At 33.6% G+C, this 22,948-nt stretch overlaps 4 protein-coding genes across 4 annotated transcripts; all 4 read left to right on the plus strand.

Annotated features, from left to right (window-relative positions):
• The first annotated feature begins 268 nt into the window (after positions 1–268).
• LOC129316654 (putative disease resistance RPP13-like protein 1) lies at positions 269–2,882 on the plus strand. The gene is made up of 2 exons (XM_054961056.1): positions 269–507; positions 2,051–2,882. The coding sequence occupies exons 1-2, from the start codon at positions 269–271 to the stop codon at positions 2,880–2,882; spliced, it is 1,071 nt and encodes a 356-aa protein (XP_054817031.1).
• Positions 2,883–4,106: 1,224 nt separating this feature from the next.
• Positions 4,107–5,447, plus strand: LOC129316655 (putative disease resistance RPP13-like protein 1). Its single transcript, XM_054961057.1, has one exon. The coding sequence runs from the start codon at positions 4,107–4,109 to the stop codon at positions 5,445–5,447; it is 1,341 nt and encodes a 446-aa protein (XP_054817032.1).
• Positions 5,448–5,476: 29 nt separating this feature from the next.
• Positions 5,477–7,155, plus strand: LOC129316656 (putative disease resistance protein At3g14460). Its single transcript, XM_054961058.1, has 2 exons — positions 5,477–5,792; positions 5,915–7,155. Exons 1-2 carry the CDS (start codon positions 5,477–5,479, stop codon positions 7,153–7,155), a joined length of 1,557 nt encoding a protein of 518 aa, XP_054817033.1.
• A 7,975-nt stretch (positions 7,156–15,130) lies between these two features.
• On the plus strand, positions 15,131–21,662 carry LOC129315551 (putative disease resistance RPP13-like protein 1). Its single transcript, XM_054959341.1, has 4 exons — positions 15,131–18,571; positions 18,664–18,744; positions 19,615–19,837; positions 20,612–21,662. The coding sequence occupies exon 1, from the start codon at positions 15,231–15,233 to the stop codon at positions 18,537–18,539; it is 3,309 nt and encodes a 1,102-aa protein (XP_054815316.1). The 5' UTR covers positions 15,131–15,230; the 3' UTR covers positions 18,540–18,571; positions 18,664–18,744; positions 19,615–19,837; positions 20,612–21,662.
• The last annotated feature ends 1,286 nt before the right edge of the window (positions 21,663–22,948 follow it).

Raw genomic sequence — 22,948 nt, forward strand, 5'->3', positions numbered from 1 at the left:
TACATTGTGGATTATTTATGAAATACGCCTAGTCATGTTATATATATTTTTTATTAAGATTTAATTGTCAACATGGATGTTTTGTGTCAATGCTTCATAGTTTGCAAGTTAACACTTTGGAAAATTGACGGTAATGATAAAGCAAAGAGCCATGTGAAGGGAAACAGGCTAAGCACACTCTCTCCCTTGGCGGTGGCAAAGTTCTGCAAGGTCAGAAGTGCTCTATTCTGGGAGATAAGAGAGATGAGGAAACTAGCTAGGATGGGTTATGGATGGAGCAGGGTTTTGGGACTTGGACGTCTCTACTCCTAAAACCCTTGATGGTTTGGCTTCTCCAGTTCCTGGAGACTCAATTCTGTTGGGTCTATCCAAAGGGACAAGGCTTTCAAGACCCAATCAAATGGATTTCATGCAATGCTTCATGCATGCACCTCTTATTCTGAGCTATGCTAAACCTCAAGGCTTATGTCTCCAACGTGTGCTCACCATCCCTTTTTCTGATCGCTGGTAACTCCCTTATCCATGTACCCTATTCTCTACCAAAGTTTGAATGTGTAGATGTGGTTTTAAGTTTTATGGTGGATTCTTTATTCGAATAAAAGAAAACTGTGCATTGGCTAGTCACGTTCTATTGTTATGAAGATTTAATTGTCCACATTAATGTTGTGAGCCCATGCTTCATTTTGTAAATTTTTCTTTCCCCTTTTTTCTTGGTGAAAACCAAGTCAAAGGTTTGTCATTTGTCTAGAGACAAGTTCTCCTTTCTAAAGAAGATTATGTTATTTGTTCAGACATGCATCGTTATGTCCTTATAGTATGTTTACAATCTAAATTAGCTAGTGGTATCAATTATTGTTTTCTTCATGTGCACAATTGTGTAACTCGTTGGTGTTGTGAGTTAATCTGTGGTGTACATTTATTCTTCTATAGATTTTAGTCAATGTGCAAATTTACTATCACTGGCTTTTTACAGTTGCTGATACATTGCTCTGGAAGGATAAGAAGCAAATTGGCACTGCATCGTTAGTTTTGTTTGCCATATACTACTACAACTTCATTGCATTCGGGTCTACTATATTTTGGTTTTTTCTATATGGTACAAGTGATATATTTTTTTCTATCTTTCTACTATATTTAAAAAATTATGGGGATATGGTGCTTTAGGAAACCATTATTAGGAACTAAATAGAAATACTAGAGTTAAATTTTATATACGGATATTCTAAGTTTCATAAGGATAGATATCCTTGCCATTTTTTTCTTCATTGATTGCATGTTGCTTTTCTCCTTGATTGTTGTTTAGGTAGACATTCTCACACATGGGAGGAGCATTTAAGTCCAAAAAAATGTTGTTGATGTCCCTACTGTCTTCCTCAGCTGGAGCATTTAAATTAAAAGACATGCAGCAATTTTTCATGGTGAAAGGCTGAAGCAATTGGTGGTCTCATGCATTTTTGTTTCTTTTGTTTTGTCTGCTTTTTCTCTCCTTTTTAGAAGGATGTATTTTCCCAAAAAATTTTGCCCCCAATTCATTTCGACCTTCCTGCCAGTAAGTGTAAGTAAAGTTGATAGACTTTTTTTTTTACTGTCACTGATCAACTTTTCTGTAAAGTATGAGAGAGAATTACTTGGAAAATAATATTATATTGCTTGGATCACTTTTTAGTTTTCTATCCGAGGATTAGTTTTAAAATTTCATTTGTAATTATTCTTTATACTGTTGTTATATTAGTATTGATGAGATTGGTAAAAATGACTTACAAATAAGACTAGAGGGAGTAGATCTTTTTTTAAGCTGACAAGAAATGGTGATGATTGCTTCATTATGGATGATCTTTTGAGTGATTTAGTGAAATCTGTGAGGGGGGAGTTTTGTGCACAGCTAGAGGTTGATCAAGCACAAGATATGTCACCAAAGAGTCGCTACTTTTCATATATAAGCAACAAAAATGAAAATCTTGAAACTTTAGAGATTTTTCAAATGCCACTAGTTACATAGATGCCTCTTGTTCTCCTTCAATTTTGGCATAAATGGTTATATGGTATCCAGGCTATGTCATCTCAAGTACTTACGGAAATTATCATTGAGGGGATATGAAAATCTCAAAAACATGACCAATGGTATTAGCAATTTAAAGAACTTGCATTATTTGGATCTTTCTTGGACTTCAAATGAGAAATTACCAAATTCAATGTGCTTGTTGATTAATTTACAAACTTTGAAATTAATTCATTGCCGTTGCTTGACAAAGTTGCCATCAAATTTCTGCAAACTCATCAACTTGCGTCACTTTGAGTTGGTAGGTTCTAACATAGAAAAGATGCCAAATTATATAGGAAAATTAAAGCATCTCCGAACAATGAACAAATTTGTTGTGGCAGAGAAAGGAGGTTCAAAATTAAAAGAATTGGGTATCTTAGACCACTTAACAGGTTCACGAAGCATCTCAAATGTGGGGTGCATAGATGAAACTACAGAAGTAAGAGAGGCCAAATTGAAAGAAAAGCATTTAGATACATTAATGTTGCAGTATTGGCGCTGTCATGAAGTGGCACTACATCAAGAGTCTATAGTGGAAGCACTTGAGCCAAATCATGCTATAGAAGAGCTCACTGTTGATGGATACATAGGTGGCAAATTTCCAAATTGGGTTGGTGGTTCACATTTAGCCAATTTAGTGTCTTTATATTTGCTGAGGTGTGCCAAATTTGAGCAATTACCACTATTTGGGCAACTACCTTCCCTCCAGAAACTTGTCATTAAAGGATTTGATGGAATAAAGGTGATAGGTGAAGAATTTTACGGGAATGGCTCCTCCAGTGCCCCATTTTGTTGCCTTTCATATTTAAGTTCTGATGAGATGTTGGATGGGGAAGAATAGAATATAAGTCATCAAGATGAGAGTTTCTCTTGCCTTTAAGAGCTTTATATATGTGATTGTCCTAGACTGACAAAGTCTCTGCCTCAACACATTCCTTATTTAGAAACATTAGACATTGTGGCATGTGGAAATTTGGAGACTACACTTCCCAAGTCCTCTTCCATGAAAAGGCTATATTTAAATAATTGTAAGAACATTACAATAAAAGACATGCCCATATGGAGCTCCTCAGATGTGTTTCCACCTCTTCATTTCTTGTCTTTATCTTGCTGTCCAGGAATGGAATCTCTTCCCCAAGGAGGTATGCTTTCCAACTTAGCAGAATAGTAGCATCTAGGAGATGCATTCATTAGGGAGATGCAAATCCCCTACAGGCTACATCTAGGAGAGCAAAAGCATCTAGCAGAATAGCAGCATCCCTGCTTCAACCTTTTTCTTCCATTTTTCCATATTACAATTTTAATAGGGCGGGTCATGTTAAAAAGACAAGAGTGAATAACAATATAGGCCAACAAAAAAAAAAAATTAATACTTGTGAAATTATTAGATTTAGAAAAGGGTTAGAATAAGATAAACTCAATCAGTATTTTGGTCTGAATATGTCTCATATCATATCATGTTAATGAAAAGCTTTTATTAATTAAATATAGAGACATTATTAATTGGATCCGCATTTTTCATTTATATAACCCAGATATATAGGCACCCATGCGCGTATATTTTATTACAAGATAAAATATATCAAAATATTTCCTTGTTCAAGATAAAACATGAGCTGGCCCACAGAAAATTAACCCTATCTAACAAATTAGAGAAATTATTAAACATGCGTGACTCCAACTGTAGTAACTCGAATGGGCACTTCAAAAAAAAAAAAAAAACACTAATCACAGGAGTCACTTCACTTGGGTTAAAAGTAATAATATGCTAGAATCAAAATTATCCATCCTCGTCCATATGAGAATGAGAATGTGAAAACAAGAATATAGTAGCTGGCAGGTAGCAGCACGGAATTATGAAAAGTCTTTGTGGAAAAGAAAATCAATATGCATCGCACAAACATTATCTCTGATTTCAATTTCGGATCAGTAATTCCCAACAACCAATCAACAAAGAAGCGACCCTTAAACCAACGAATCTCACTTTCTTCATCCATCTCTTCCCGGTTTTCATCCTCCGTTGCTGCTCAATACTTGCTTGTGCTAAGTTTTACGTAGTTAAGCCATGGCTGAGTTGGTTTCCGGAGCACTTCTCACCGCTGCCATCGAGGCGGTTCTCAATAGATTGGCTTCTGGTGATATTCTTGACTTTCTCCGTGTCAGAAATCTCCAGGATAACTTCCCGCTGAAAAAACTAAAGACGACCTTTAACAGTCTCAACAAAGTCATGGAAGATGCTGAGGAGAGGCAATACGCAGACCCTAATGTGAAGAACTGGCTTGATGAGCTCAGAGGCGTTGTGTTCCAGGCTGAGGACCTGTTGCTTGAGATTGCAACAAAGGCCTCTCGACGGCAACTGAAACTTGAACTTCACCCCCACACAGGTAAACTACGCAACCGCTTAACTTCCAATGTGAAATCCTTTGAAAAAGATATCGAACAAAGGATCCGGAAACTTGTCGACTACCTAGAACTCTTAGCAAAACAGAGGGATGACCTAGGGTTGAAGGTTGGCTCTAGCGCACTCACTCAAGGGGGAGCGAATAGGAGAGTTTGCCAGAGATTGCCAGAATCGTCTTTGATAAATGAAGCTGATATATTTGGTAGAGATGCTGATAAAGAGAAACTAGTCAAGGTTTTACTGTCGCGCAACAAGGGCAAGACTCAATCCCCAATGGACGTGATTGCCATTGCAAGTATGGGTGGAATGGGTAAGATCACTCTGGCGCGGCTTGTTTATGAAGACAAAAGGATGATAGATGGATTTCACTACAGAGCTTGGGCGTGTATTTCTAAAGAGTTTGATCTTGTTCACGCAACAAAAGCGATTCTTAAAGTACTTGATTGTTCAATTGAACTTGAAAAATCAGATGATTTAGATCCACATCAACGTAAACTACAGGAAATGTTAAAGGATAAGAAATTTTTTGTGGTTCTTGATGATGTATGGAACAAGAATCATGCCATTTGGGAGGCCTTTCGAACTCCTTTCAACTATGGAGCTCCAGGAAGTAAATTTCTCATAACAGCACGTGAACAAGGGGTGGCGAAAGTCATGCGGTGCACAGATATTCATTTTTTGGAGCCATTGCAAAATGAATATCCTTGGAAGTTATTTGCAAAACATGCATTTAGTGACCAATATGTTGATCCAGGACTTGAATCAATTGGTAGAAGAATCATTAACAAGCGTGGAGGATCGCCTTTGGCCATAAAAACATTGGGAAGCTTGTTGGGCACAAAACTAGCTCCTCAATATTGGGATGCAATTTTGAAGAGTGATATTTGGTCCTTATCAGAGGATGAGAGTAATATAATCCCATCTTTAAGGTTGAGCTACCATTATTTACCTTCTAATCTCAAGCGTTGCTTTGCATTTTGTTCCTCTTTCCGAAAGATCACTTGATAGAAAAGGATGTTCTTATTCAACTATGGATGGCTGAAGGTTTGTTACATTCCCCTCACACAAGTAAAAGCTTTGAAGAAGTTGGCAATGAAATTTTCAATGACCTAGAATCTAGGTTATCAAAAAAGAATGGCAATTGCTTCATGATGCATGATCTTTTGAATGATCTAGCGAAGTCTGTGATGGGGAAGTTTAGTGTGCAACTAGAGATTGATCGGGCACAAGAAATTTCAACTGAGGCTCGCTACTTTTCATGTATAGGCAAAGCAAATGAAATTTTGAGAAAGTTTTCAAATGCCACCAATTACGTAGTTTTATCCTATTGCATGAAAATTCCATCTCCAAGTATGACATAATATATAGACTTTCTCATCTCAAGTACATACGGGAGTTATCTTTGGAGGGGTGTCAAACTTTCAAAAAGTTGGGGGATGATATTAGCAATTTGAAACACTTGCATTATCCAGATCTTTTTGAGACGTCAATTGAAAAATTGCCAAAATCAATGTGCTTGTTGGTTAATTTACAAACATTGAAATTAAGAGGTTGTCACTTGACTGGGTTCCCATCACATTTCTACAAGCTCATCAACTTGCGTCATCTTGATTTGGATAGTTGTTATGACATAAAAAAGATGCCCAAGAATATGGGAAAGTTGAATCGTCTCCAGACAGTAAATCATTTTTTCTCGGCAAAGAAAGGAGGGTCTGGTTTGAAAGAACTAGGTGCCTTGAACCATTTAATGGGTTCTCTAACCATCTCTAATATGGAGACCATTAATGAACCCACAAGTTTGAGAGAGGCCAATTTGAAAGAAAAGCATTTGGATAAATTAATTTTGAATTATAGACAGTATGATTACAGTCTTGAAGTAGTAGAATATCAAGAACACGTATTAGAAGGGTTTGAACCAAATAATACTTTAAAAGAGTTCGTTATTGAAGGTTACAGAGGTACCAAATTTCCAAACTGGCCGGGTGGTTCACACTTTTTACCCAATTTAGTTTCTTTATCTCTGTCGAATTGTACCAACTGTGTGAACTTACCGCCACTTGGGCAACTATCTTCCCTGGAGAAACTTGAGATTTATAGATTTGATGGAATAAAGGTGATAAGCGAAGAGTTTTATGGGAAAAATGGATCCTCTAACAACCCATTTCGTTGCCTTTCACATTTAACATTTCATGATATGATGGACTGGAAGGAATGGAAGATTTGTGAAGAAGATAAGAGTTTCCCATGCCTTCAAGAGCTTTGTATATGGGGTTGTCCAAGACTGACAAAGTCTCTACCTCCACACCTTCCATGTTTAAAAAAGTTATGCATACTTGGGTGTGATAATTTGGAGACAACACTTCCCAAGTCCTCTTGCATGGAAGGTATATGGTTAAAGGGGTGTAGGAAGATTGTAGTAAAAGATGTGGCCACATGGAGGGAAGTAATACGGCGAGCAGGCATGCTTTGCACCCTACCACGTCTTGCATGCTTCATACACTTTGCGTCTTGGTGTTTGCATGTGTCTGATTATAAGTTGAAAGAAATTTCATTTAGTGATGGTGAGTTTGAAGATGGAGATCAGTCCTTCCCTGAGGAGGGCTTGCTGCCATCCAACGTCGAGTCTCTTTCATTCTCAGGTTGTGGCAACTCGAGAAGATTAAACTACAGGGCTCTTCTCCGCCTCAATTCTCTCACTTCCTTATCTTTTTGAGACTGTCCGAACATGAGTTTTGAAGACAGCAACTTCCCTCCATCCCTTTCTCATTTACCTATTGATAATTGTCCATTGCTCGAGGAGAAGTGTCAAAAAAGAGACAGGAAGAGACAGGACCAGATTGGCCAAAAATTGCTGTTATCCCTCATGTCACCATACGCAGAGCTTGACTCTCATTCTGCGCAAAGGTGCTTAATTCATCCACTTTAATTACTCCCACATATGTATACAATATTAATGATTTTAATAATTGATAATTTTGTTTTTGTTCTTCAGTTATTATTATTATTCATCAAATTAAGTTATATTATTGCATGCTCACTCAACATATCCCGTGGATTCTTCTTTGGGTAGACGTTATCCTAAAGCTACAATCTCAAGTTTCAATTATTAACACTGCTTATGTTGGAAAAGGTACGCACTTCTTCCTCTGTATTAATGCCACATGCTTAATAATTAGCAATTCCTTGTACTTTCTGTCTTTCCATTTCTTAAAAAAGTCATGTCTAAATATTTTATAATTTTTAAAATACCTTCTGCGTGTTTTTGTCCTCATTGAAGTATAACGATACAAAGTACTCGTATTTTGCTGAGACATTTCTTAGATGTTGTCACATGATTAAATCTGTAGTGATTTATGTTAATCAATTTACAGATATGAATAACAATTTATATTCTCTTGCTTTGTTTACATCATTAGATTCAGCTTTCATATTGGCCAAAAAAATCAGACCATATATCCCTTACTAATGTGGTGACCAAAATGAAAATAGGACAAGATTTAGGTACTTAATCTTATATACTCAATGTATACAACAAAATCAAAATAAATGAATTTTAATGTATTATTAATATTAATAACAAAAGTTTGTTATAAAATAAATGAGATATAAAGTACCTACAATGTCTTAGATTTAATAAAAACAAGTACTTTAAATATATAAGGGTAAGTATATACTCCCTTCATTAAAAAATATAAGATAATTTTTGAAGGGTTACACATGTTCAAAAATATAAAATATTTTTAATATTTTAAGGTCTAATCATTATACTTTTTCTAAAAATACCCTTAATAAATAAATTAATTTACATTTATTTTGAAGTGAAACACTATATTAAATAAAGGTACATATGAAAAAAAATGATGTTAGCTTTAAGATAAGTAATTACTTTATTAAAGATGAGACTCAGTTAAAAATGTCATTATTTTTAAAGGAGGGAGTAAGTTTTTCCTACCAAAATAGATATCCTTCAATACTTAATTTTTTTTTTAACATATCCGACAATCAACTTTATTATCACTTGTTCAACACTTGGGCATTCATAATGGCAATTGCTTCTAGTTTGAACTTTGAATTTGTTGTCTTCCCATATTCATACTTTTAATTTTGACTTTTTTTTATATTATCTAAATTTTGTATACATAAGCATAGAGGGGTAGTTGTTCTTCTACATTTTCTAAATTTCTATCAAAAGAATTGGTGAACTTTAAAAGAAAAATAACGTGTTATACTTTGATTAGTAATTAAGTCTACGTACAAATAGATATATAAATAATTTTTTTACTGTATTATTTTATGACCTGAGCTAAATAGATATATTCAGGCTATTTCATTGTTGCGGGTAAAAAGTAAAGGCTGAATTTTGTTTTTGCTTTTTTAGCTATTATCATTCGTCCAAATTATTGCAAAATTATTAAGATCTTCTAATGTTTTGTGTTTTTGGTACAGCAATATTCCTGAAGCTCCAATCTGCAGTTTCTTAGAGCAGCATATGAACACTGATTGTCATGCTTGAAAAGGTCGTATTTCCTCTGTATTAATCCTATATGCTTAGAAATTCTCTGAACTTCCCCATTTTCTAACAAAAAGTCCGATCAATTTTTCCCCTGAAAATAGATCAAAGGCTCAAAGAAGGAAATTTCTCAGATGAATGAATGGATGGATGGATGGATGAATTACAAGTGTAGGGTGAAATAAATCACAGAATAAATTAGGTGAGGAAGCATACTCCTTTTATATCATGTCTTCGCCTAAAATCTCTCACCTTATTACTCATTAAAATTTCAAAACATGTGAGCAACTTAATTCACTAGAGTTACTAAAATGGGACAGTGGGTTATGCCTTGATATATTTTTCAGTGCATATGTAAAAATTTAGTGAAGGAAACTTCAGGTAACAGATATGATTGGCAGAAGCAATTAAGGAAATAGAATGCAATTCCAAGCTTCTAATAATACTATGGGAGTTGTGAGACTACTTGGGTGAATTGGAGAAACTGTTATTGAAGACAGGCTTCACAATTACAACCCCATTTATAGATAATAGTTGTAGAATGTTAAAGTATAGGAGTGTTTTTTTAATTAAGCGCTATAGGTTAATATTCTAAAAAATATATTTTAATAAGCTCTATTAAATGTTTTCTTGGATATATTTTGAAGCCCTTTTCACGAAAATGCTTTGAAATGGGTGCTCATATTTGCATTTTTTGTAGTAGCGAGTCTCTCTCTCTCTTTGTTTGTGCTTATTTGTATTTTAATTTATCTTTCATATATTCTCTTTCTCCTTCTTCGTACATTTCATTGACATCTTTTTTTATGTATTTTTTCTAAAAAGTAATAGGCTTTGTAGTTTTTAACTGGTATTGATTTCTTTGACTCTGATGTAGTTATTTTTATTGATTATGTAGCCATGGTATTCCTTCACCATAAGTGAGGGTTTGTTAATAAAATTTGTAGGTGCCCTCCTCTTTTTCTTTAAAAAAAGAAAAAAGAAAGGAAAAAAAAAAAGAAAGAACTTCTCTGTATCATCCAACCATTGCTGCCAGAAATGTTTATATGTGACTCCTGTGGCACTGAAGTAGAAGCACTTTCTTTTATGCTTGGCTTGATTTAACTTTCATGGGACCTTACCACAAATGGACTTCAATTTTGTTCGATATATAAGCAAACATTACTAAATACAGTTGATTTCATCTTTGCAAGGGGTAAGAGTTAACGAAATCAGTTAAATCAGTTAATCTGATGAGAAAAATAATGCACATGAATGTGTCATCTTTAGAAGAGATGATGCAGGACAAGAATGGAAACAACTCTTGAACCTGTTGAGTGATGTAAAGTTTAGTGAACTACTGGTAGGATTGGACGTTGATTTTTGAGCATTTCAATTCAGGGAAAAAGAATACTGAACTATTGAAAGTGATAATATGTTTGATAAGTTTAGTCAATTCATCAAAAGATCTTTCATCCGCATTTCTTGATTTTTTTAAAACAATTTAATTCAATTTTTTTATTCTAGTTCTTCCTTATAAAATCGTTGAATTATTGAAACGCGTGAATATATATATATATATATATATGTAGACATATTGTGTATAAAATATTAATAGACAAATGTGAACTTTAACGAATACAAAATTTCAGGATCGTGCTAGCAGACCATCAACAATATTCAAGAATGATCCTTCTAACCATTCTTCGTAACATATAATATATCATGGAAATTATCGAGATTGGATTTAGCCAAAAAAAAAAAAAAACTAATCCCTCACAACTTAATGACCCAATGTTTGAATATTTATTGTGAGAAATGCTCACATTTAATGTCTGATTATGTATTGTCTTTAATAAGAGGATACTTATACATAATCAAAATAATATATCATAGAAAAATGATTTTATAGAACATATCAATATTTATAAAAATGACACATTCAACCTTTGACATGGGTGCAGAAGCGAGAAATTATTATAACAGCACCTGTGTTCTGACTTGATTCTCAAAAACAGAGTGCATTAAGTACCAACAATTTATTATTATGATTATTTTTAATTGAACAAACTAATCAATAATCAATGAGCTCCTCCAATAAGACCAAGTAACTTTGTTTTGTTAAATTAATAAAATCCAGTATTCGAGTTTAATGAAAATAAATTTCCATTAACAGCAGAAAACCCCTCAGGAAACGGAGAATTGCAAAGAAAGTTTCTAAATAGACCCTTTTGTTGTATTCAAAATCCAGCAAACAAAAATATCTTGCATTCCATGTCTTTCTTTCTTTTCAAATATTTGTTTTTCCATTTTTTACAATTTGGATGAAGATCTTTAGTCGTAGAGTTAACATGTAACGTACATTTTCAAATAACCAATGATTACATTTTTTAACCCCCAAAAAAAAAAACAAGTAAAAAAAAGGAAAAAAATAAACAAACATCATGCTGAACTTAAAAGTAAACACGTGTAAGCTCGCAAAAGGTTGACTCGAAAAAGAATTACGTGGATCATCTTAGATTTGCTGAAGAAAGAGTGAATATCAGCTGCAACCATCAAAGATAAAAACATTCAGCCAGTGCCTTCTTGTAAAAGAATTTCGGCTAGCAAACTAGATTAAAATCTTGGATCCAAGATCCTCATCTATAATAAAAAAATGAACCAATAAAAATTAAGGATAGAAGTGCAAATTTGACTGTCAATTATTTTTTCAGAGGCACTGAGTAGTCTATATTATAAAATGGTGTGAAATAAATTCTCAACTTTAAAAGACAAAGTATCCAGGGACTTTCGTTAATTTTTATTTAGCGGATGTTAACTTTTCATATAGGGTCCACAAATTTTTACACGTGACACTCCACCTCAACAAATAAAGGTTTAAATTTAGTTATGAACTATTTTTTAAGAAGCACTTGGTGGTTTTTACTATGAAAATGGATCATCCAGTACTTCCCTATCAATTTTGACTAAATATCATTTATTTTCATGCTTATAGAACCCACTTGTGATATACTTCCTCTATCCCTACATATAATATACTTTTAATCAGATCACGCAAACCAATAAAAATTAATTATCTAATTAAAAGCATAGTAACATGTTAATTTTATCCTTAATTATTGTAAATAAAATGAATCACTTTTTCGAAGTAAATTAATGAGAATACTTATTTTTTTCAATTTAATAAAGGTATAATAATCCATTCATTAAAAAATATGCTAATAATCGCTTTTATTTAGGAATAAAAATTTTTTAAAAGACTTTTATATATAAGAATTGAGAGAGTAGGTGAGTGAATATAAAATAGGAGGTGTGGGCCCATGTACTTTTCCTAGTTCTTCTTTTTTCTTTCCATGTTTTAGTAATTATATATGCGTAGTGTATGTGTTTTCTTTTAATATATATCTTTCACTTATTTCCTCTTCTATTATTATTTGACATTGGCTTAAAATTAAATAGGTTAATGAGCAAAATGGATCATAAAAAGCATTTTAGATCTTGAACTCTTAAAATATATAAAATAAACTTTAAACTTTTAAATTTATAGCAAAATGAACCCTGATCGTTAATTTTTTTAACATTGTTATTATTCAATTATTAATTAGCACCATAGACCCTAAACTATTACATGAGTAGCATCCTAGACCCTGAACTTTAAAATTTTGAGCAAATTATCTCCAATGTTTATATATAGAATATTGACTATTATGTAAATCAAATTAGCCTTAGTGTGGCCCGTTACAATGAACCCGTTTGTCGTGGTGAACGACTCATAATTTTGTAAAATAATATTTTTTGTCCCCTTGTTTGCAATGTTTTTCAAACGATTAGTATTTTATGCTTTCATATACTTTATAATTCTCTAATACTCAAACCTCTTTTTAAATAAGATCGTAAGTTTTCACCATTAAATAAATAAATATTATTTAAAATAAAAATAAATTAGAATTATAGAGTATATGAAAGTATGAAATACCAATCATTTAAAAAAATTACAAGAAAAGGGGCAAAAAATGTCATTTCATAAAATTATGGGTCGTTCGCTACGATCAATAATGTGTTCATTGCGGCGGGTCATGTTGAAATTAATTTAGTCTACATAATAATCAACATTCTATACATAAATGTTAGAGGTAATTTGCTCAAAATTTTAAAGTTCAGGGTTTGGGACACTACTCATGTAATAATTTAGGATATGTGGCACTAATTAACAAATAAACAGTAACAACGTGAAAAAAAATTAACGGTCAGGATTTATTTTGCTATGAATTTAAAAGTTTAAGGTTTATTTTGTATATTTTAAGAGTTTAAAGTCTAGGATACTTTTGCGCAATACTGCAGGGTCTATTTTGCTCATTAATCCAAATTAAATTATAGTCCCAAATAAAGCTCTACTTATATAATTTTGCTTAAACATATTTTCAATAATATTCAAATAATCTCTCAAATGGAAAAATAATTTATATATATATAATTCTATTTTTTAAAAAAATCTTAGTTTAAAATAACATCCTAAGTTAAGCTTAATAATCATCCTTAAATTTTCTATAATTTTTTTATTAACTCTAATTAACTTTTACAATTAAAATTGGAATGTTATGCTACCTTTCATATACACCCGTCAGCCCTCTCATTTAGGATTTCAAATGGAGGATATGAGGCGTTATAATTTTAATGTTAATATAAAAAAGCTTTTGATTGAATTATTGAAACATTATAAATTAGATCCACCATCCCGAGAGTATATTTAAATTTTTAAAAAAATGACAGTTAGATCTCAATAAATTAAATTAATGACAATTAGATTCTTGATAAAAAAATTTTAAAAATGAAATATAATCATCAATTCAAATAGTTACAAATAAAATTTTTTATTGCAATCTAAGAGTTATACTTAATATTTAAATATTTATTTACAATTGAAACTCTTATATTTATAATTAACTGAATCATTATTTTAAACTTATTTTTTAAGAAAATTGTTGGTGATTTAACTGTTATTGATTCAATATTTTGGGGACTACTATTATTCTTCTTAAATTTTGATCTAAATAAGCATCCCTAGTTACAAGACAAGAGTCATGTGGGTTAAAATTAATAAAATGGAGAATTTCAGTTAAGTACTAAGAAAGAGAGTTAATTTCAGGTAGGTTCAAAAATATTTTAAAATTTTAGTTTAATTTAGAAGAGAAAAGTCAAAAAAATTTTGACAGTGAAAAGATCAAAATACCCTTCATATATTATACAAAATCATTAGTTGTTATTTGTTTACCACATTTGTTAATTTATCAATATTACTTGTAAATTACATCCCTTTGTTAGACAATCAATAACATTAATTATTAATTTATTAATTTTACTTGCTAATTTATAAATATCAATTTTAAATTACAAGACTCTTCAGTAATTTATAATTAATGTTAATAAATTATAAGATCTACCAATAATTTATGACTAATATTAAAAAATTAACAATTAATATTTTTATTTATGATTAAAAAATTAATGTCAACTCTTATATAATTATTGACATATCAACTCATGTAATTTTGCTACTTATGTTTGTAAGTTAATAAGTGAAGTAAAAAAATTAACATTTAGTAATTCTATATAACAATTGAAGGACATTTTAATCCCTTCACTATAAAAATTTTTTAACCTTTTTTTTAGATTAAATTACAATTTTAAAATATTTTTAAACTCACATAAAATTAAGTCGCTTATTTGGTCCTTAACTGAAAGCCTCCTTTAATAAAACGCTACAATCCAAATTCTCCATCCACTATCCTGTTTCAAAGCATGCGGTAGTAATCGTCTTTGTTTCCTGCTATTCCCTGCCCAGGACAGCTGTAAGCCGTGAATCAATTCCCTATATTGCTTTGCTATCTGTAAATGTAATGCAAAGTACTGTGGGTGAGTTATTCAAGATCCTTTTTTTTATTTTTTATATTAGAATAATTAAAAGGTAATATTTTTTTTATTCTAACATTAAATAATAGATATTAATTATTATTATTATTAATATGATGTAATAGAAGATAATTTGATTATCTGACAATTGCTCGTGAGTATTTAATATTTAGCTAAAAAAATTACGTTGACTTTTTTTTTTTCGGACCAAAAAAAAATTACGTTAACGACGAAAATGCTAGGCCAATAATTTGAGGTACTGTACACCACAAGCAGACGAAGTGAACCTTATCATCCATCTTTCTTTCCCCCACAAATTGAAGCATCAAAGATCCTCACTTCCTTCTTCCATCTATCTGCACTTTTCTTCTGTTACATGTGCTGCCAAAACCATGGCAGAACTTGTGGCTGGTGCGTTCCTCTCTTCTTCCCTTCAGGTAGCATTTGAAAGATTGGCTTCTGGTGACATCATTGATTACTTCCGAGCTGGAAAGCTTAAGGATGGCACCTTGCTGAAAAAGCTGGACATGACCCTTAATTGCATCAACAAAGTTATTGAAGATGCTGAGGAAAGGCAATACAGAGACCATTATGTGAAGCAGTGGCTGGATGAGCTTAAAGATGTCGTGTTTCAGGCCGAGGACTTGCTGGATGATATTGCTGCTGAGGCGTCTCGGCAGAAGCTGCAACTTCAACTTCATCCCGCTACAGGTAAACTTCGCAACTTCGTCACTCGCATTGCTAGTCCATTTGATAAACAAATTGAAAGAAGGATCAAAGAACTTGTTGACTACCTGGAATTCTTAGCTAACAAAGGGGATCGACTGGGATTGAAGGAAGGCTCCTATGCCCTCACTCAGGTGGAAGGGAATAGGAAGCTGTTCAAAAGATTGCCCGCAACATGTTTGATAGATGAAGCTAATATCTTTGGTCGAGACACTGATAAAGAGAAAATTATAGAGATTTTATCATCCAACAACAAGGGTGAGAATCAGTTACCTGTGGATGTGGTTGCCATCGTAAGTATGGGTGGGATGGGTAAGACAACACTTGCTCGGCTTATTTTCGAAGACAAAAGGATCAAGGAAGAATTTCAACATAGAGCTTGGGTGTTTATTTCGGAAGAATTTGATGTTGGTCAAGCTACAAAAGTGATTCTTGAAGCACTTGATTGTCGAATTAAAATATCGGATGATTTGAACTTAAATCAACTTCAAATGAAGAAGAAATTGAAGGATAAAAAATTTTTCTTGGTTCTTGATGATGTATGGAATCAGAATCGCACAATTTGGGAGGTCTTCCAAACACCTTTCAATTATGGAGCTCCAGGAAGTAAGATTCTTATAACAACCCGTAATAAAAAGGTGGCAGAAGTCATGCGCTCTAGCTATATGCACCTTTTGAAGCCATTAGAAGATGAAGATTGTTGGAAGTTATTTGTAAAGTATGCTTTTAAGGAACAACACCAACATGCTGATCCAAATCTTTTATCAATTGGTAGAGATATTGTTAAAAAATGTGGAGGATTGCCTTTAGCAATAAAAACATTGGGAAGTTTGTTACACACAAAACCGTCATCTCAGGACTGGGTTAGTATTTTGGAAAGTGATATTTGGCATTTACCGGAAGATGATAGCAATATAATCCCTTCTTTAAGGTTGAGCTACCACTGCTTACCTTCAAATCTTAAGCGTTGTTTTGCCTTTTGTTCTCTCTTTCCTAAAGAACACTTGCTAAAGAAGGATGTGTTGATTCAATTATGGATGGCAGAAGGTTTACTACATTCCACCCAGAAAAGTAAGAGCATAGAAAAAGTGGGTGATGAAGTTTTCAATGATCTAGAGTCTCGGTCATTTTTTGAGCCACAGGGTGATTACTTCATCATGCATGATCTTTTGAATGATTTAGCAATGTCTGTGGTGGGGGAGTTTTGCGTGCGGCTGGAGGTTGATCAGGCACAAGACATTTCAAAAAAGGCTCGTTACTTTTCATACTTGGCCACCAAAAATGAAAAACTTGAAATCTTTGAGGATGTTTTCTTGTGCCACCAATTACGCAGTTTCATTCGGTTGGACAATGACCCCGTCAATTGTGACATAAAAAATGATATGATATCCAGGCTCACTTGTTTCAAGTATATGCGGGTATTATCATTAAGAGGAAATCAAAATTTCAAAAGACTGACAGCTGATATTAGCAATTTAAAACACTTGCATTATTTGGATCTTTCAGACAGTGCTATTGAAAATTTGCCAAATTCCCTGTGCTTAATGGTTAATCTGCAAACATTGAAATTAAAAGGTTGTGTTAACCTGACTACGTTGCCATCCAATTTTCACACTCTCACCAAATTGCGTCATCTTGATTTGGAAAATAGTGGCATAAAGATGATGCCAAAACATATGGGAAAGTTAAAGCATCTCCAAACAATGAATTGGTTTGTTGTTGGAAACAATGGAGGATCCGATTTAAAGGAATTGGGAGCCTTATATCATTTAGGGGGTACATTAACTATCTCAAATATGAAAAGCATTGATGATCCTACAAATATCAAAGATGCAAAGTTGAAGGAAAAGCATATGGATGAGTTAAATTTGATTTGGGGATCAGTTCAAAGTCATGAAGAGTCACAACGCCAAGAGTGTGTATTGGAAGCGCTCGAGCCAAATAGTAACATAAAAAAGCTCACAGTTACAAGATTTTCGGGCACTGTATTTCCGAATTGGTTTGATGGTTTGCATTTGCCCAGTCTAGTGTCTTTATCTTTGTCAAGTTGCAGCTACTGTCTCAACCTACCACCACTTGGTCAGCTACCTTCGCTCCAGAAACTTGAGATTCAAGGATTTCATGGAATAAGGGTGATAGATCAAGACTTTTATGGGAATGGCTCCTCAGTTCCTCCGTTTCATTGCCTTTCATATTTAAAATTTTCATGGATGCGAGAATGGGAGGAATGGAATATATGTCATGAAGATGGCAGTTTCTCATGCCTTCAGGAGCTTTATATATGGGACTGTCCTAGATTGACAAAGTCTCTACCTCAACACCTTCCTTCTCTAAAAAGGTTAGACATTATGAAGTGCATAAGTTTGAAGACTACACTTCCTAAGGCCACTGCGTTGGAAATGCTGCGTTTACAAAGTTGTAAGAAGATTTCAATGAAAGACTCCCCCACATGGAGCTCTACAGATGTGCTTCCACATCTTCATGACCTGATACTATGTGATTGTCCAGAGATGGAATCAATTCCTCCTGGAGGTATGCTTTCCAGCCTACAACGCCTTTCTGTCTCTCTTTGCCCTAAACTCATTGTGTCTCGCAAGGATTGGTGTTTGCATGAGATCCTCTCTTTGGAAGAACTTGAAATTAGTGATAAGTTTGAAGATGTGGAATCCTTCCCTGAGGAAGGATTGTTGCCGCCCAATCTTCACTCTCTTTCATTTAAGCAGTGCTACAATTTAAAAAGAATAAACTACAAGGGTCTTCTCCATCTCCGTTTCCTCACTTCCTTATATTTTGATTACTGCCCTGGCATGAGTTTTGAAGGCTTGCCAGACGATGGTTTACCTGCAACCCTTTCTCATTTACAAATTGGCTACAATTGTACATTGCTCAAGCAGCGGTGCCAAAGGGAAATAGGACAAGATTGGCCTAAAATTGCCCATATCCCTCATGTGCATATCTTGGGAAGACGGAGTTAAGATGCAGATGCTGACTCTGGTGGTTCTAGAAGGTACCTTCTCTACTCTATAGTACTCCCATATGTGTGTGTTCAGTAATTTCCTTTGCTTTATCCGACATTACTTCCTTTCTTTCTGATAACAGGCATTTTTGACATGTGAATATGGAGCAAGAGTGCAACATTCCACATGGTGGAGCAATTATGAGATTGTTTATACTATAAAGGTTGGTTACTTTTACTAACTTATAGCATGCAATCATCGTCAAATGCATTCCTTTTTTTTTTTTTTGGCAAAAGTGAAATAGACTTATATTCAGTTCAAAATCTGCTTACATCAAACTAAAGGGGCATACCCCTTGAAGGCTCAAAAAATATTAAATCTGGTCCCTATTGCATTTGTATATCTATTCCTATCGGTTAACAAATGTTTCCATCTAACTTTAAGGACATTAATCACCCTATAAAATAACCTATCACAATAGGGATTTCATGCTTGAAGATAATATTATTCCTGACTTACCAAATCACATATATTGCTGCACAAAATGTAGCCACTCTTAACTTGAAAATAGCACTAGATTTGTAGCGTGACCTCAAGAACATGTTGCCATGTCACAAAGCAACAAGTGCCTACATCAAAATCGACCCATTACATCAGCTAAAAACTTGCACTGAGAGAAGAGATTTTCTCTCGTTTCAGGATTATCATTGCACAAGGCACTAAGATCATTCTGCACAATATACATTCTAGCCAACCTATCCTTTGTTGATAGTCAGTTGATGCATTCCATGTTTAGTGAAGGTTCACTTGATCCTACCTTTACTGGTATTTTCATCATAAAGAAATGAATGTACTTGTCCAGAGCAAATCATAATATAAAACTTGGTATCTCTACTTAGATTTTCAGCGTCACTTTTTGTTCACCAATTTGCTACTTTTTTTGTGCTGATCTTAGAATTGAGTGAAGGCGAACTTCTTTATAAAGACTTCAATTAGGGCTTCTATTTGCAGCCTAAAACTCATTTCTTTTTATTACTCTGGATACTTGCTCTGCTTTTAATCCCATATCTTATGCTTTGTATTTTCTTTGCAGATCATATGACAGCAATTTGGCTTTGGGATGCTTGCTATGCTTTCCAATCTCAAACAGATAACATTGACACTGACAGAAACAATGAAGATAGAAGAAGAGTAAGGTTTTCCTGTTCAAAGCAGATTCAATTTCTCAAAACCACAAAATTTTCAAATGCTCTTGTGAAGTGTACCCATCGCTGCAGGGACAATGGCTGAGAGGCAATATCATATATATGCATATGGTACCTTTTAATTTACTTTTTTGAAAGCAAAAATAAGTCTGTTGATTTAGGTTTTTTCAAGTTTTTAAATAATTAAGAAATACAGAGGAAAATTTGATTGAAAACACATAAATGACAGGTTGAGTTATTGAAAGGAAGTAATTGCTTTTTTATGACAAAAGGGCCTATCCAGGTGTACCCTATTTTGTTGCTCTTCTCACGCCATCAGCTGTGCCCTCTAAATGTTGTAGTCAATATCAGATCACATGTTCCTTGCTAGTGGCGACCAAATTAAAATCCTTTAGTGCTTACATGTTTGAAACAAATCACGCAATAAAATAAATTATCTCAACTTGTTATTCAGATGAGATGAGAATATGTCTAACTTGGTCTTTAACAGTCTTACAGTCCATTTCCCTAGAGCTTATTTATCTTCTTAGTCATATCAGCGCACTAATTTTGAGGACGAACACCCCAAGTTGGGGAGTGCAAGGAGATCATATTTTTTTAATTCAAGACCTGAGAATAAAGGCATGTCTACACTGATCTTTAGGGCTGTAGAGGCACTTTCTCTACTTCACATACGCATGTTTGTTTCATGATTCTCTATACTTTTTCATTATCTGATAAAACGTACATATGTAGAGAGAGTGTGTGTGTGTGTGTGTGTGATTTTTTTTTTTTTTTTGGAAAAAATTGATTACCTTCAGATGAGTGGTGAGGATATGTTTATGTAGAAACCATCCACTGATGGTTCCTTTACTGTTAAAGTTGCATATAATTTTATTTTTACAGGTGGTAGAGGGAAGGGAGATATCTTATGGAAACATATTTGGAGGTTCAACATCTCAGAAGAGATCAAAACTTTCTTATGGCTAACAGCAAAGGACATGCTACATGCAAAAGATCTTAGAAACAGACTTGGGATCTCAATGGATGGTGGCTGCCTGTTTGGTTGTGATAATATTAAGACGACTATGCACGTGCTTAGTGATTGTCGGCTAGCTTCTGCGCTTTGGACTCAGCATGTTGCACCACATCATTGAACAGAGTTACCAGGAAACGTGGGAAATGGAACATAAAAAATGAAGCAGGTAACAACAGCACTAAGAAGGTACAATGGAACATCCTATTTGCTTATACTTGCTGGGAATTACGGACCATGAGGTGTAAAAAAAACTCTTTGATCAGGATGGAAATGTTGGCTATGTTGATTCGGACAACTGCATTTGTAAAAGCTTGTATGGATTTGCATTACTCATAAATCTTTGTTCAGAAAATACAAAGGTCTATACAGACACTAGTGAATACTATGATGCCAAATGATTTTGTTAAGTTGAAAGTGGATGGATCTATTCTGCCTAATGACTTGAGTACTTGTGGAGGCATGTCTAGAGATGGTAATGGCTCTTGGATTTTTGGCTTTTACAGTAAATTGCCTCAATATCCGCCTGCTATGTTTGAAATACTTGGCACTGGTAGAGGATTAAGTTTTCTCTGATTGTGCTAAAGCGATCAACATTCTCACAAGTGAATATCTACCCCATCATCCTTACATTGTCATTATGCAGTATACTACTGGTCTCCTGCATTTAGATTGGACTTTTTTTTCTTTATTTTTTGTACAGAGAATCTAATTGGGATGCTCATTGGGTAGCTGAACAGGGTCATATGATGGCTCCCCCTTTTGTAATCTTTGATCAATCTCCACCTTTCCTACAAGAGGTGGTGAATGAGGAAAGATGGTCTCCCTCTTGATGTTTTTCTGTTTCATGTTGGCTGTATTTGACATCATGTGATCAATATATTTCAGTTCTCATTTAAAAAAATTTGGTTACCTATAATGTGAATAGCTGTTCTTGGATGCTTTGCACTGCTATTAAATTTTTAGCTAGCTAGTATCAGATTATGTTACTTGCAGACGATCCAAAAGATGGGCCAAAAAAAGAAGTAATATTGCATTTTGGTCACATGTTTATATCATATTTCACTGTAAGCATCACTTCATCTTCACCAGTGCAGCATCTTGGTGCTGAAGGTCTAGTACTCTATTGCAGATTTATTTGAGTTCAATGGAGGGTATTTCAATGTAAAAGTATGAAAGGTTCTGATGTGAAAATTGGACCTGTGGAGATGGAATCAATTGGTATATGGAGGCACTCTCTTTTGTGGTTGGCTTGGTTAAACTTTCATGTGCCCTTATTATACATGAATTTCAGTGTTGTTTGACATACAGTAGGATTCTCAACCATGGATCCCTCAGATTCTCATAACAACACGTAATACAAAGATGGCAGAAGTCATGAGCTCAACTGATATTCATATTTTCATGGTGAGGAGTTGTGGAAGTTATTTAAAGAACTTGCACTTAATGATAAATAAGATTGTACAAATCGTGATCTTGTATTTTGGCTGCCCGCAATTCATATCTCTTTATTAGACTCTGGAATTTGTTCCTGGATACTACTTGATCTGCTTTCTAATCTCATATCTTATGCTTATACTTGATTTGTTGAAAAGTAAAATATCATGCATAAGCAGATGGGTACTCTTTGTTTATATTTTGAAAATCATAAGACAAATCGGTTTAATCTAATTATTATAGAAACTTGTGAGTGATTGCTTTCATTATCTCTACTTAGTCAAATGGGAGTGTGTCCCACTTGGTGTTCAACAAGGAACTTTCCTGGAAATCCGATCTTCTAAATTCAAGACCTGTGAGTAAAGGCATATCTACACTACTTTTTTTTTTTTTTTTATGAGGTGCCTTCCCTACTTATTTATTTTCATGAGTGTCTACAATCTAATTATAAAGCATAGAGATAAAGATCCCCCCCCCCCCAATTTATAAGCCTCGTGATTCAATTTTTATGATAATTTTTTTCACCTTTTATTAAATGTCAGCGAAAGAAAGTATATTATTAAAATTATAAATTTCATAGAATAAAGTTAAAAAGTAATTAATTTTTTTAGTAAAATATTCTAATTTTTCTTCTGTTTTATATTAATTACAAATACTTCCTTTCTATTTTAGAAACCTGCATGAGACTACCATATTATATTTAGTTATAAAACATAAACATTCCGTCTAGTTTTAAGATTTCATTTCCATTACTTAATTGTTAGTTAATT

Source organism: Prosopis cineraria, unplaced genomic scaffold (genome assembly GCF_029017545.1).
Source record: "Prosopis cineraria cultivar Desert tree isolate PC_DT_omini unplaced genomic scaffold, ASM2901754v1 PC7, whole genome shotgun sequence".
In the NCBI taxonomy this organism is placed as follows: Eukaryota; Viridiplantae; Streptophyta; class Magnoliopsida; order Fabales; family Fabaceae; genus Prosopis; species Prosopis cineraria.